General features: G+C 40.7%; 2 protein-coding genes across 2 annotated transcripts in view; both read right to left on the bottom strand.

Moving 5' to 3' along the window:
* The window catches only part of LOC121379370 (NFX1-type zinc finger-containing protein 1-like), a 4,910-nt gene extending 3,864 nt beyond the window's left edge, over positions 1-1,046 (bottom strand). Inside the window, exon 1 of the mRNA XM_041507994.1 lies at positions 12-1,046. Coding sequence (XP_041363928.1) covers positions 12-1,046 — 1,035 coding nt within the window. The remainder of the gene's footprint in view (positions 1-11) is intronic.
* The window catches only part of LOC121374587 (NFX1-type zinc finger-containing protein 1-like), a 28,589-nt gene continuing 13,483 nt past the window's right edge, over positions 7-15,112 (bottom strand). The window contains exon 3 of the mRNA XM_041501696.1: positions 7-2,346. Within this exon, the coding sequence (XP_041357630.1) occupies positions 1,155-2,346 (1,192 nt within the window). The 3' untranslated portion in view covers positions 7-1,154. The remainder of the gene's footprint in view (positions 2,347-15,112) is intronic.

Below are 15,112 nucleotides of genomic sequence, written 5' to 3'. Positions count from 1 at the left end.
TCTTCTTCAACAGCAATTTCATCTTCTTGTTTATCATGCAGATTATCATCTTCCCGACCCTGTTGTACTGCCACCTGAGTCTCTCCAAGCATCTGTTCCAAACCAAGCCACTCGACCATCATGGATGGTATTTCTTGCTGCTGTGGCAACTCGACACACGTCATCTGGTCGTAACAGTTGTCCATAAAAGGTCGCAGCATGTCCTCATGAAGAATTTCCCTCTCTGATGCTTCCATCTGAGCCCCACTGCGTTCTATCTCCAACTTTACCTCCATCATGCTTTTAGTGCAATTAAAGCGAACTCCAGCAATTTGTCTCATATCCTGTAATTTTCTAAGCGCTTGTTTCTTCACCTTTAGCGAGTGCTTTGCCATATCCTCACCGGCACGACCCCCAACTCTGATTATATTTCCTTTGAAAAATGAATCAATGCCTTCCAGAAACTGGTCAAGTGCATGATTTGTGTAGCAAACAATCAACATCGGGGACTGATGTCCAGAATTCCATATGCTAGCATTGTGAAGTAAAGCTTTCACTATTTTTAGCCCAACGTACGTCTTTCCAGTTCCTGGGGGGCCTTGTGTCACGACAAATTCCTTTGTTAACGCCGTCTGTAGCGCTTCGTACTGAGACTGATCGAGGTGCAGCTGGTCTGGCCTTGGCCAGCTCCTAAGATTGAGAATTTCCACACTTTCAGCACATCGCGACTCTGCACTGAATTGATAATTCACAATCCTCCGTTGCCTTCTCAGAGCCTCATCCTCCCGGATTACGATATTTTCGTCTACAAGAGGTCGAAGATCAAACTGCACAGTTCGCCTATTTCGGAGATATTTCGGTGGTGACACCTCATTCTCACATGCAATGATGTACTTCTCAAAAGGAAATTGTCCTTCCTCTATTTCCTGGAGGCCCTTGAGGACATGACGGTAAGCTTCAAAGTAAGCAGTCGTCTCCACCATAACGAATCTAGTGTCTTCTAACAGATCTGCTTCCCAATTCAAACCATCTTCAAAGAAGACATCGACCAAACCCTGCCCCAGCATCTTGGGATCACGTTCTGAGACTGTTGCAAAGCGGTATGTGTGGAAGGTGTCGTGAGAAAGGCACACTAAAGATCCGTAGATGAGACGCTTGGTGTTTTCCCACCTAACTCACTTCAGCTTGCTGACGTCAAACTCCAGTCTGTGCAGCAGCCCACGCCATGCACACACAGTCCTCAGCATTCTGACATCATTGTAGACCCTGATGTCTTTGATCCTCCGTCTCCCATGCACTTCTTTAGGCTGCAGGTAGTCATCAATGCCTTCTCGCAGTGGACAAATGAAGTCCTCCCTCAGTAGTCTGAACTGAATATCCAAATACTCATTCAGATCTGTATATCTCCCCATTGCTCTATTTTTTCTAAGGTATGGGCCATCTTTATCAGGGTAAATATCCTGCTCTGTTGGAAATACAGACAAGACACGGAAATTATCCGGAGGCTTTGCTCCTGGCTGTACAGTCATTCTCTTTTCCTCTATGTTGGCCTGTATTTTTGTAAACATCTTTCCCTTCAGATCGTCAAGATCAGTCATCATTTCGAGTATTTCTTCATCAACAACATCGTTATTGACTGTGTCCTTCAATTCTACTATAGTTAGTTTGAGGACATCTTGAAGTCCTGAGATTGTGACTACTGAGTGTGGAAAAGAAGTGGATAAGTATTGAAGTAGAGTCAGTAGATTTTTTAAGAATTCTCGGTCTCCTCTAGCATCCTCAGGATCAGATTTGGCAGTAAGAGCTGTTAAAGCTGCGGTTACAGTTTCCTTTAAAAATATTGACTTTTCAACTACTGTTATGATCTCAAAGAGGTGCATCTTCGCAGAATTTGTGCTACATGCTGTTGCCAACAGATGTAACATGACTTTCATCGTGGAAGGAGACATGTCACTCTGTAATAAATCAGCAAAAGCAGCTTGTTCTGAAGATAATTTCATCACTATGTCAGATGCATCCTTAGATTTAAGGTCCACCAGTTGTTTGTAATTTAGTCTCCTGATCTGACCACTTCTTTGTCCCATGCCTCTGCCTCGCTGAAATCCTCTGCCACCACCTCTACCATCAGCCTGATCTCGATTTTGGCCATCAGGACGTTCCTCGTGCATTCCACCTTGACCTCTACCACCTCGACCTCTTCCATCATGACCTCCACCACGTCCTCTCCCACGATCACCCCGGGGTCGATGTCTCTCACCACCACGAACTCCTCCATGAAAAGGGCGAGCCACGTCATCATCATCTGGAAGATCAAAGTCGTTTCTGTCATCGGGATGATTTTGTCGATTTCCATCACAGTTATTCAGGCTGAAATGTAAAACACCAACAGACTAAATATGTCTTCCATTAAACCCTAGTTTTAACCCATAAAAATTGACATGAATAGTAGGGTCACAATTTCAAATAAATGCACTAACTCCCAAAAAATAAAAGCATACATTACAGTGCGTGAGTGCAGACACCATTTCCCGTTAATAGGCCAGTTCACGATTGCTACAGGATACAGAAGAAACATTGGCCAATATACAGCATAAGGTGCCAGGTGACAATAATCTAGTCGGGGTCTTGACGTCTGTTGTGTGATTTCGTTTTGAAATTGAATTAAGTTCAGATTATTACAGCGATTTCGACTTCTCACTACTGCTAATAACTTGGTGACTTGAGTGGACTTTGACTTCTTACTACTGCTAATAACTTGGTGACTTGAGCGGACTTTGACTTCTCACTACTGCTAATAACTTGGTGACTTGAGTGGACTTTGACTTCTCACTACTGCTAATAACTTGGTGACTTGAGCGGACTTTGACTTCTCACTACTGCTAATAACTTGGTGACTTGAGCTGACTTCCACTTCTCACTACTGCTAATAACTTGGTGACTTGAGCGGACTTTGACTTCTCACTACTGCTAATAACTTGGTGACTTGAGCGGACTTTGACTTCTCACTATTGCTAATAACTTGGTGACTTGAGCGGACTTTGACTTCTCACTACTGCTAATAACTTGGTGACTTGAGCGAACTTTGACTTCTCACTACTGCTAATAACTTGGTGACTTGAGCTGACTTCCACTTCTCACTACTGCTAATAACTTGGTGACTTGAGCGGACTTTGACTTCTCACTACTGCTAATAACTTGGTGACTTGAGCGGACTTCCACTTCTCACTACTGCTAATAACTTGGTGACTTGAGCGGACTTTGACTTCTCACTACTGCTAATAACTTGGTGACTTGAGCGGACTTCCACTTCTCACTACTGCTAATAACTTGGTGACTTGAGCGGACTTTGACTTCTCACTACTGCTAATAACTTGGTGACTTGAGCGGACTTTGACTTCTCACTACTGCTAATAACTTGGTGACTTGAGCTGACTTTGACTTCTCACTACTGCTAATAACTTGGTGACTTGAGCTGACTTTGACTAGTGTGGAGGGAAGAGTTAACTGGTGTGGAGTGGAGGACGACTTCTCACTACTGCTAATAACTTGGTGACTTGAGCTGACTTCCACTTCTCAACTGCTAACACTGTGGAGGAAGAGGTTAATACTAGTGTGGACTTGGTTAACACTGCACTGGAGGAAGGGGTTAATGACTAGTGTGGAGGAAGGACTTAACACTACTGTGGAGGAAGGGGTTAACACTAGTGTGGAGGGAGAAGAGTTAACACTGGTGTGGAGGAAGGGGTTAATACTAGTGTTAACACTGCTGTGGACTTCCACTTCTCACTACTGCTAATAAAGAGTTGACACTGTGTGGACTTTGACTTCTCACTACTGCTAATAACTTGGTGACTTGTGTGGAGGAAGGGGTTCTCACTCTGTGGAATAACTTGGTGCTGTGGAGGGAGGGGTTAACACTAGTGCTAAGGAGTTGACTTGAGTGGAGGAAGACTTAACTACTAGTGTGGAGGAAGGGGTTCACTAGTGTGGACTTTGACTTCTCACTAGTGTAACACTTGGTGACTTGAGCGGACTTTGACTTCTCACTACTGCTAATAACTTGGTGATACTAGTGTGGAGGGACTTCCACTTCTCACTAACACTAGTGTGGAGGGGTGACTTAACACTGACTGTGACTTCTCAAGGGGCTCACTAGTGTGGAGGGAGCGGAGTTAACACTCTCACTAGTGACTAGTGTTGAGCGGACTTTGACTTAACACTACTGCTAATAACTTGGTGACTTGAGTGGACTTTGACTTCTCACTACTGCTAGGGGTTAACACTAGTGTGGTGACTTTGAGTTAACACTGCTGACTTGGTGACTAGTGTGGAGGGAAGAGTTAACACTGGACTTTGACTTCTCACTACTGTGGAATAAGTTAACACTGTGTGGAATTTGACTTCTAACACTACTGTGGAATAGAGTTGGTGACTGTGGAGGAGGGGACTAACACTAGTGTACTGCTAGGACTTAACACTTGTGTGGAGGGAAGACTTCTCACTACTGCTAATAACTTGGTGACTTGAGTGGACTTTCACTGTGGACTACTGCTAATACTACTTGGTGACTTGAGCGGACTTTGACTTCTCACACTGCTAATAACTTGGTGACTTGTGTGGACTTCCACTTCTCACTACTGCTAATAACTTGGTGACTTGAGCGGACTTTGACTTCTCACTACTGTGGAATAACTTGGTGACTTGAGCGGACTTTGACTTCTCACTACTGCTAATAACTTGGTGACTTGAGCGGACTTTGACTTCTCACTACTGCTAATAACTTGGTGACTTGAGTGGAATTTGACTTCTCACTACTGCTAATAACTTGGTGACTTGAGTGGACTTTGACTTCTCACTACTGTGGAATAACTTGTTGACTTGAGCGGACTTTGACTTCTCACTACTGCTAATAACTTGGTGACTTGAGCGGACTTTGACTTCTCACTACTGCTAATAACTTGGTGACTTGAGCTGACTTCCACTTCTCACTACTGCTAATAACTTGGTGACTTGAGCGGACTTCCACTTCTCACTACTGCTAATAACTTGGTGACTTGAGCGGACTTTGACTTCTCACTACTGCTAATAACTTGGTGAGTTGAGCGGACTTTGACTTCTCACTACTGCTAATAACTTGGTGACTTGAGCGGACTTTGACTTCTCACTACTGCTAATAACTTGGTGACTTGAGTGGATTTTGACTTCTCACTACTGCTAATAACTTGGTGACTTGAGTGGACTTTGACTTCTCACTACTGCTAATAACTTGGTGACTTGAGCGGACTTTGACTTCTCACTACTGCTAATAACTTGGTGACTTGAGCGGACTTTGACTTCTCACTACTGCTAATAACTTGGTGACTTGAGCGGACTTTCAGCAAAAAACCCGCTCATTTCTCTGCCAAGATTAGGGCCGGTTTGTCACCTTCAGGAATTATACCTTTAGTAATATAATGAATATTATAGGTAATCTTTACACAGAAGTTGTGAGAGATTTTTTAATTTAACAGATATGAGTAGATTTTAAAGACATTTTTCAACATTGGTGGCCATCTTTTTCTACGTCATATTTAGACCTTTTCTGGAATTCCAATTTCGACCAACTTTCATTATGTTCCTCTCCAGACCTTATGCTACAGAAAACCACCATAAAACGTTTTCTTGTAATTTGTTTTTTGTTTTGTGCGGGGGGGGGGGGGGGGGGGGGGGGGGGGGGGTAACACTAGTGTGGGGGTTTTTGTTTGTTTTTGGGGTGTGGGGTGGGGGGTAATGCAGCATATTGATCCTACTGGAAATTTAGTTAATCTACAAACCTGTAACAGAGTGAAATAAGAGTAGAAACAAGAGTAGAAATGGTGAAATACCTTTAAAATAGACTAGAACTCGACTCCATAACTGTTACTTTTCAGACGCACGTGCATTTTCAAATATTTGAAAAATAATCCATTTTGTTATATTAAAAACACCAGAATGACCCTAAACACTTCAGATGTACGATAATGGACAATCTGAACAATAAAATCTAAGTAAAGTATGATTTCAGCAATCAAAGACGGCTATAATACACAAGTATCAACATTTTTACAACATACAAACAGTAAATTAATGTGGAATGAGGGGTTAACACCGGTGTGAATGGAGGGGTTAATACTAGTATAGGGAGGGATTAACACTAGTGTGGAGGGAAGAGTTAACACTGCTGTGGAGGAAGGGGTTAATACTAGTGTGGAAGGAAGAGTTAACACTGCTGTGGAGGAAGGGGTTAATACTAGTGTGGAGGGAGGGGTTAATACTAGTGTGGAGGGAAGAGTTAACACTGGTGTGGAGGAAGGGGTTAATACTAGTGTGGAAGGAAGAGTTAACACTGGTGTGGAGGAAGGGGTTAATACTAGTGTGGAGGGAGAGGTTATCACTAGTGTGGAGGAAGGGGTTAATACTAGTGTGGAAGGAAGAGTTCACACTGCTGTGGAGGAAGGTGTTAACACTAGTGTGGAGGGAAGAGTTAACACTGCTGTGGAGGAAGGGGTTAATACTAGTGTGGAGGAAGGGGTTAACACTAGTGTGGAGGAAGGGGTTAACACTAGTGTGGAGGGAAGAGTTAACACTGCTGTGGAGGAAGGGGTTAATACTAGTGTGGAGGGAAGAGTTCACACTGCTGTGGAGGAAGGGGTTAATACTAGTGTGGAAGGAAGAGTTAATACTGCTGTGGATGAAGGGGTTAATACTAGTGTGGAAGGAGGTATTAACACTATCGTGGAGAGAGGAGGTTAACACTAGTGTGGAGGGAAGGGTTAACACTAGTGTGGGGGAGGGTTAATACTAGTGTGGAGAGAGGTTAACACTAGTGTGGAGGGAAGGGTTAACACTAGTGTGGAGGTTGGAGTTAACACTAGCATGAAGAGAGATGGTTAACACTAGTGTAGACAAAGGGGTAACCATTAGTGTGGAGGGAGAGGTTAACACTAGTGTGGAGGGAGAAGGTTAACACTAATGCTGATGGAGGGGTTAATACTAGTGTGGAGATAGGTTAACACTAGTGTGGAGGGAGGGGTTAACACTAGTGTGGATGTTGGAGTTATCACTAGCATGGAGAGAGATGGTTAACACTAGTGTGGAGGGAGGAGGTTAACACTAATGCTGATGGAGGGGTTAATACTAGTGTGGAGGAAGGAGTAACCATTAGTGTGGAGGGAAGGGTTAACACTAGTCTGAAGAGAGGAGTTACCACTAGTGTGGAGGGAAGGGTTAACACTAGTGTGGATGGAGTGGTTAAAACTAGTGTGGAGAGAGGAGGCTAACACTAAGGTCTCACTACACAGATCACTTTCGGGTGAGAGTTCATTCATCACGGTCCACTATAGTTATGGTTCACATATTCACTTCTTGGAAATGGTGAAGAATTAAAACAATATGTATGTTTAATGGTAAGCCTTCTGGCTGTATTTTGCCCATGTTATTTTGTAATATTGTGCATCAATCTTTTGGGACATGGATGTATAGCGCAAGAGACAGCCGGAGTGAATTGGTTAATGAACCACCTGTTCGGACCGGTACTACAGCCAGATGCGGTCATATAGCAAAAAACTGAGACGGAAATGTTCTCAATTTTGGAGTGAAAATAAATGCTTATATAATGATGTTCACAATGGTGTATGTTGTTAGTGCCAATGAGAACCCGTTCTATTGGTAATCTTTATTTGAAGTTGGGCAATTTAACATGGGTTTCAATGGCAGATGACATCTGTGTAGTGAGACCATAATGTAAAACATGAAATTACTGTTTATCACAAAAAATATAAGTTTAGCAAGCCAAAATGAAAATGTACTAGTGTAGCATCCTTATAAAAGGTAATTACATCGATGTGGATTTGAACTAAGCTTATGGGGGCCCTATTTGGGTAAATATTGCAATGTCAATTTTATTTACTTTTATTATTTATATTTTTATTATATTTTTATTTTATTTTATTTTTATTTTATTTTAATTTTTAGGGGTGTGTGTGTCAAAATGTATATTCTAGTGTTCTTACATGTAATATACAAATTGATCTGAGTGTCTAACACTGAGTTTCTCATTGTAAAAGGTCACAATTCAAGGTCACAAGGTCAATATCCAAATTCACCCTAATTTCTGTGATTTTGTGCATAATGAATTTTTTCGAATGTACAGTCATAGTGACAAACAGTTTTGATGGTATTGTGAATATATAACATAGTATTCTACTATAAAAGTAGAATTTGTATCTGCCATTAATAATGTGTGGATCTTCATGCTGAAATATACAGGAAAAAACCAGGATTTCAACACTTCACTATGAAACAATTGTTGCCCATAGCAACAATTGATGAAAACTAATATTTTTAATGAACTAACTAGATAATTAGCTTCTTTGTATGTGCCCTATATCAGAACTACCAACAAGGTCATACATTACCATATAGTGGCTGTTTGTTTGATGGCCATCTATTGTGTGGATGACCAAGGAGTAACAATGTGATATGAAGTTTTATTAGATGGTATGGTGCATCTTATCTTTTGGTGTATTGTTTAGAGTTCATAAGTTACACTGGTCCAGTATAGCTTTTCATGGTGTAAATGACCCAAGTTATCAAACTGATTTCAAACCAAGTTTGACAAAATCTGTTATTAGACTTTAAGGTCTTACTATACAGATCACTTGCGGGTGAGAGTTCATTCATCACAGTCCACTATAGTTCCTAATTGTGACACATGTTATGGTTAACATATTCACTTCCAGGAAATGGTGAAGAATTAAAACAATATGTATGTTTAATGGTAAGTCTTCTGACTGTATTTTGCCCATGTTATTTTGTAATATTGTGCATTGACCTTTTGGGACATGGATGTATAGCGCAAGAGACAGCCAGAGTGAATCGGTTAATGAACCACCTGTTCGGACTGGTACTACAGCCAGATGCGGTCATATAGCAAAAAACTGAGACAGAAATGTTCTCAATTTTGGAGTGAAAATAAATGCTTATATAATGTATGTTCGCAATGGTGTATGTTCTATTGGTAATCTGCATTTCAAGTTGGGCAATTTAGCATCGGCTTCAATGGCAGATGACATTTGTGTAGTGACAACTAATGTGGAGGGAAGGGTTAACACTAGTGTGGAGAGAGGGGTTCCACTAGTGCGGAGAGAGGAGGTTAACACTAGTGTAGAGCAAGGAGTTAACACTAGTGTAGAGCAAGGAGTTAACACTAGTGTAGAGCAAGGAGTTAACACTAGTGTGGAGAGAGGAGGTTAACACTAGTGTAGAGCAAGGAGTTAACACTAGTGTAGAGCAAGGAGTTAACACTAGTGTGGAGAGAGGAGTTAACACTAGTGTGGAGCAAGGAGTTAACACTAGTGTGGAGCAAGGGGTTAACACTAGTTTGGAGGGATGGGTTAACACTAGTGTGGAGCAAGGAGTTAACACTAGTGTGGAGGGATGGGTTAACACTAGTGTGGAGCAAGGGGTTAACACTAGTGTGGAGCAAGGAGTTAACACTAGTGTAGAGCAAAGAGTTAACACTAGTGTGGAGAGGAGGTTAACACTAGTGTGGAGCAAGGAGTTAACACTAGTGTAGAGCAAGGAGTTAACACTAGTGTGGAGCAAGGAGTTAACACTAGTGTGGAGAGAGGAGGTTAACACTAGTGTGGAGCAAGGGGTTAACACTAGTGTGGAGAGAGGAGTTAACACTAGTGTGGAGCAAGGGGTTAACACTAGTGTGGAGCAAGGGGTTAACACTAGTGTGGAGCAAGGAGTTAACACTAGTGTAGAGCAAGGGGTTAACACTAGTGTGGAGCAAGGAGTTAACACTAGTGTGGAGCAAGGGGTTAACACTAGTGTGGAGAGAGGAGGTTAACACTAGTGTGGAGCAAGGCTGCGTTTCTCCGGGGCCAGGTTAATCGCGTTTTAATAATTAAAGATATTATTTAACATATTTTTTCTTTTTAATCAATTTATATGTCTCTACCAGCTCTACCAAACTTTTATGGTGCTGGATGGGGACATTTCTTTTAGCTGTGTATATGTTACAGTCAATGTGTAAAACCAGGCAATCTGTAGAATGCCTGAAAATTTCAGGCAATTTGTAAAGTAACTGATTCGCTCAGGCAATCTGTATATTGCCTAAATATTTCAGGCAATATACACATTGCCTAACTTTTCAAGGTAATTTCTAGACACATTGCCTGAAATGAAAGATCCACCATTCATTGACATTGGGTGGGGGCTTATCTGGCAGTAATCCCCTCCACCTTCCGGAAAATTACATGTTATAAATATGTGTATCTTTTAATTTTGGCTTTGGTTGTGTGGTTTTTTTTTTTTGTTTTTTTTCCTTTTATATTATTTTATTTATTTATTTATTTTTTTTTTTTTTTTTTTTTTTTTTTTTTTTTTTTTTTTTTTTTTTTTTTTTTTTTTTTTTTTTTTTTTGGTAAATAAATTTGATAGGTTTATGTTTATGTATATTTTATCCATATTTTAATCATTATTTTATATTTTTAATAATAAAAAAAAAAATTATGTAATTTAACAGGGCAGGTGTCTGGTCTGTGCCTTTGGTAGTGGCTTGGTTAATATTACCTCATCTACTGCCCTAGGTATTATAGATTAAAGTGTTCGCCGCGTCTTCTAAATTACTTAATCGTGTTGTTTTAGAGGACAACTGAGGAGTCGCCTGTTTTTCCATGGATCGGCCAGGTTCATCTCTCTCCTTCTGGCAGGCTTGGTACTTGAAACAAAATATTAAATTCACCATTGCTGGATTTTTTGTGCCACTCCCCTAGTGGCACCAGCAATTAAACTCTTATAACCCTTTGGCATCACTCTTCAAGTGACGCCGGTTTGGGAAGATATAATAACTTCCTAAGCAACTAGTAGGCTGCCAGGATTGGACTGAACTGCGGTTGGACACGGTGGGGGGTGGGAGTGATGGGATGCCAGGAGTTAGGGCATTCTTTGGGGCTATATGCGTAGGCGGTTCGGCCTTAGGTTTTGTGTAGGGCTGGCCTCCCCTCCCTCCCGACCCTCACCTGGTCACACCAATGTTTAAAATATGACTGGCAGCCCCTTTGCTGCAATTTTAAAGATGTTATCGACTAACAGAGACTTTTTAACGATTATAATTATATATAAAATATATTTTTATGCATACAATATTAGTGACTGTATATTAAACGCCTTTCTGATCGTTATAATATTTGTACTAGGTTAAATTTCATTTTAGTTCCTAAAATATATTTTTGTCGTATGTACGAAATTATTTGAAAACAAAATCCAGTTTGGGCTTGTTACAAATATTAAGACGACCAGAAACACATTGTATATACAGACACTGATATTCTAAACAAGAAAATAGATGTAATATGTAAGTTTAATCGTAGAACTATTTTATTAGTCGAAAACATCTTACAATGCAGCAAAGTCAGGAATGTCCCTTTAATGAATATTGTTTAAGAATTATTATTAATTTTAGACCAGCCCATCTAAATTTGCGCCGAAATTATATTATATTAATAATTTATATAGGTAAGGAATGCTAATATTTTTCTTTAAGGGTGCAGCCAAAACTTATTAACTCCAGTTTTCCCCTTTTCAATACTTTTGGCGTTAATATTCAAAATTTCAAAATTGACCCTATTTGTTAGGTTATCCCTGTCCCGAGTCAGACCCCCGATCATATCGGAGGCCGGACTCGGAATAGGCGTTTTCGAAACCCTAGTGGTATATGGACACGTTAAACCAGTTACTAAGCTAACTAGAGCAAGGAGTTAACACTAGTGTGGAGCAAGGGGTTAACACTAGTGTGGAGAGACGAGGTTAACACTAGTGTGGAGAAAGGGGTTAACACTAGTGTGGAGCAAGGAGTTAACACTAGTGTGGAGCAAGGGGTTAACACTAGTGTGGAGAAAGGGGTTAATACTAGTGTGGAGCAAGGAGTTAACACTAGTGTGGAGCAAGGAGTTAACACTAGTGTGGAGCAAGGGGTTAACACTAGTGTAGAGGGAGGGGTTAACACTAGTGTGGAAGGTAGGGTTAACACTTGTGTGAAGGGAAGGGTTAACATTAGTGTGAAGGGAAGGGTTAACACTTATGTGAAGGGAGGGGTTAATACTAGTGTGGAGGGAGGGGTTAACACTGGTGTGGAGGGAGGGGTTAACACTAGTGTAGAGGGAGGGGTTAACACTAGTGTGGAATATAGGGTTAACACGTGTGTGAAGGGAAGGGTTAACTCTAGTGTGAAGGGAAGTGTTAACACTTGTGTGATGGGAAGGGTTAACACTGGTGTGGAGGGATGGGTTAACACTAGTGTGAAGGGAAGGATTAACACTAGTGTGAAGGGAGGGTTAACACTAGTGTGGAGGGAAGGGTTAACACTAGTGTGGAGGGAAGGGTTAACACTAGTGTGGAGGGAAGGGTTAACACTAGTGTGGAAGGAAGGTTTAACACATGTGTGAAGGGAAGATTTAACCCTCGTGTGAAGAGAAGGGTTAACATTAGTGTCGAGGGAGGGGTTAACATTAGTGTGGAGGGGGTTAACACTAGTGTGAAGGGGGGTTAACACTAGTGTGGAGAGAGAAGGTTAACACTAGTGTGGAGAGAGAGGTTAACACTAGTGTGGAGAGAGGAGGTTAACACTAGTATAGAGAGAGGAGGTTAAATCTAGTGTGGAGGAAAGGATTAACACTAAAGTGGAGGGAGGGGTTAACACTAGTGTGGATGGAAGGGTTAACACTTGCGTGGAGGGAAGGGTTAACATGAGTGTAGAGGGAGGGGTTAACACTAGTGTGGAGGAAGGAGTCAACACTAGTGTGGAGAGAGGAGGTTAACACTAGTGTGGAGGGAGGGGCTAAAACTAGTGTGGAGAAAGGAGGTTAACACTAGTGTGGAGAGAGGAGGTTAACACTAGTGTGGAGGGAGGGGTTAAAATTAGTGTGGAGAAAGGAGGTAAACGCTAGTGTGGAGGGATGGGTTAACACTAGTGTAGAGGGAAGGGTTAACACTAGTGTGGAGGTTATTTTATTAGTGTGGACAATAATGTTGACTGTCCTTATGTAACAGGGTTAGAACTTAACAATGGCACCAACAACAATTGCAACCATAATGATATAAATTACCGTAGGTCGGGAGCATCGCCAACAGCACTTTTGTCAAGAGTTGTGCTGCTGGATAAATATTATTGCCATTAGTAAAAGTCCTCAATAACAACTGGTGTACATTATCTGCCAGTTTTTAACATTTGTACACTTGGAAATATAGTCAAGCTTTACATTGTCATTGGTGGGCTGTTTCATTCACCGCAATGGTTTTTTAATTGTCATAGGCAACAAATTCTTAAGTTCGAGGCCTGCATAATTATATTAAACATAATACAAAATCAAAATACAGGTGCATATATAAAGAGTATTGTAATTATGTTGCAGGACTTGTAAAGAGGGTGACACAAAATTCTGAAAAGGACAAGTTGAGTTTGTCAAAAGTAAATGAGCTCAGCTCCTAAAGGGAGCCAGATCTGCTGGGGCTGGGGCTGAGGCTGGGGCTGGGGCTGGGGCTGGGGCTGGGGCTGGGGCTGGGGCATGCTCTTCAGAACATTTTGAAATAAAGACACTCAGAAATATGTTTTTAGATTAATTTAGTATTACATATCATGGGTGATGAATTTCTGGAGGGTTTTAAAGTAGTTAAACAAGTTGGGAGGGTCACAGGAAACCCTGCTAGATCCGCCCATGTGTTCAAATCCTGTGACATATAATCAGAGAGGAAACCCGCAACCATCATGCCATGGGCTATTCTTTTCAGTTAGCAACAAGATATCTTTTATATGCATCATTCCATACATAGTGTAGTATATACCGGTACCACAGTGTTTGTTACACCAAATGGGGAGCACTGGCTGGAATGAGAAATAGCCCAATGGGCCCACCGACGGGGATCGATCTTATAACCGCCATGTCTCAGGCTAGCACCGGGCTACATCCAGCCCCCAAGTAAATTAGAAGACAGAATTTCAAGAACTTAACAACTAACAAATTCTATCTGTTTTATTAACATAAACAAACTTAGAATCTCCGTGTGCTCGTGTTGATGGAAAGGGAGGTAATCATTATTTTGCTGCAGTTGAGAACATTAACAACAATGGATTTCCTTCATTTTGTGGAAGACGTAATTTACGGTAATATCTTGGTTGGTTAGCTGATTCAAGATAAGATATTGTGGAAGACATGTAATTTACAGTAATATGTGGTTGGCCGGCTGATTCAAGATAAGATTTTGTGGAAGACATGTAATTTACGGTAATATCTTGGTTGGCCGGCTGATTCAAGATAAGATTTTGTGGAAGACATGTAATTTACGGTAATATCGTGGTTGGCCGGCTGATTCAAGATGAGATTTTGTGGAAGACATATAATTTACGGTAATATCTTGGTTGGCCGGCTGATTCAAGATGAGATTTTGTGGAAGACATGTAATTTACGGTAATATCTTGGTTGGCCGGCTGATTCAAGATAAGATATTGTGGAAAACATGTAATTTATGGTAATATCTTGGTTGGCCGGCTGATTCAAGATAAGATTTTTCATATAAAACAGACCTCTGAAAATTACTCACACAAATTTAATTTTTAAACCTATTTTTGGTTCATGCTTTAATTTTATTTACTTATTTATTTTTTGGTATATATATATATGTATCTGTATATATATATATATATATATATATATATATATATATATATATATATATATATATATATATATATATATCCCAGAAAGAATTTGTTAATGTTAGGGATAGTGCTGATTCATCCTCTTACAAGCTTTAGGTAGTACTAAACCAAATAATTTCCGGCTGGTTAAAAGTTCAAGGTGCACTCTAGTTTTGATAGAGAAGTTAATTAACACCACAAGTCCTGTGATTGGTGATAAATGTGAGTGTGTTGGTTGTAAAAACAAATAGTTTTATTTGGGCAAAAAATGTATGCAATTTTATTTCATCTAGTACCACTGTGTCAAGTAGTCTTGTGCTTGAAACATGTATGCGGTACCTGTAAAAAAAACGTACTCAAATTTTGTGTGGGAACATAGATGCTGCCCGTTATCTCGGAAATGAGCAGCTG

The sequence above is a fragment of the Gigantopelta aegis genome, chromosome 1 (genome assembly GCF_016097555.1).
Source record: "Gigantopelta aegis isolate Gae_Host chromosome 1, Gae_host_genome, whole genome shotgun sequence".
Classification (NCBI taxonomy): Eukaryota; Metazoa; Mollusca; class Gastropoda; order Neomphalida; family Peltospiridae; genus Gigantopelta; species Gigantopelta aegis.
Note: the sequence above shows the minus strand (reverse complement) of the source record. Positions and strands in the feature narration are given on the sequence as shown.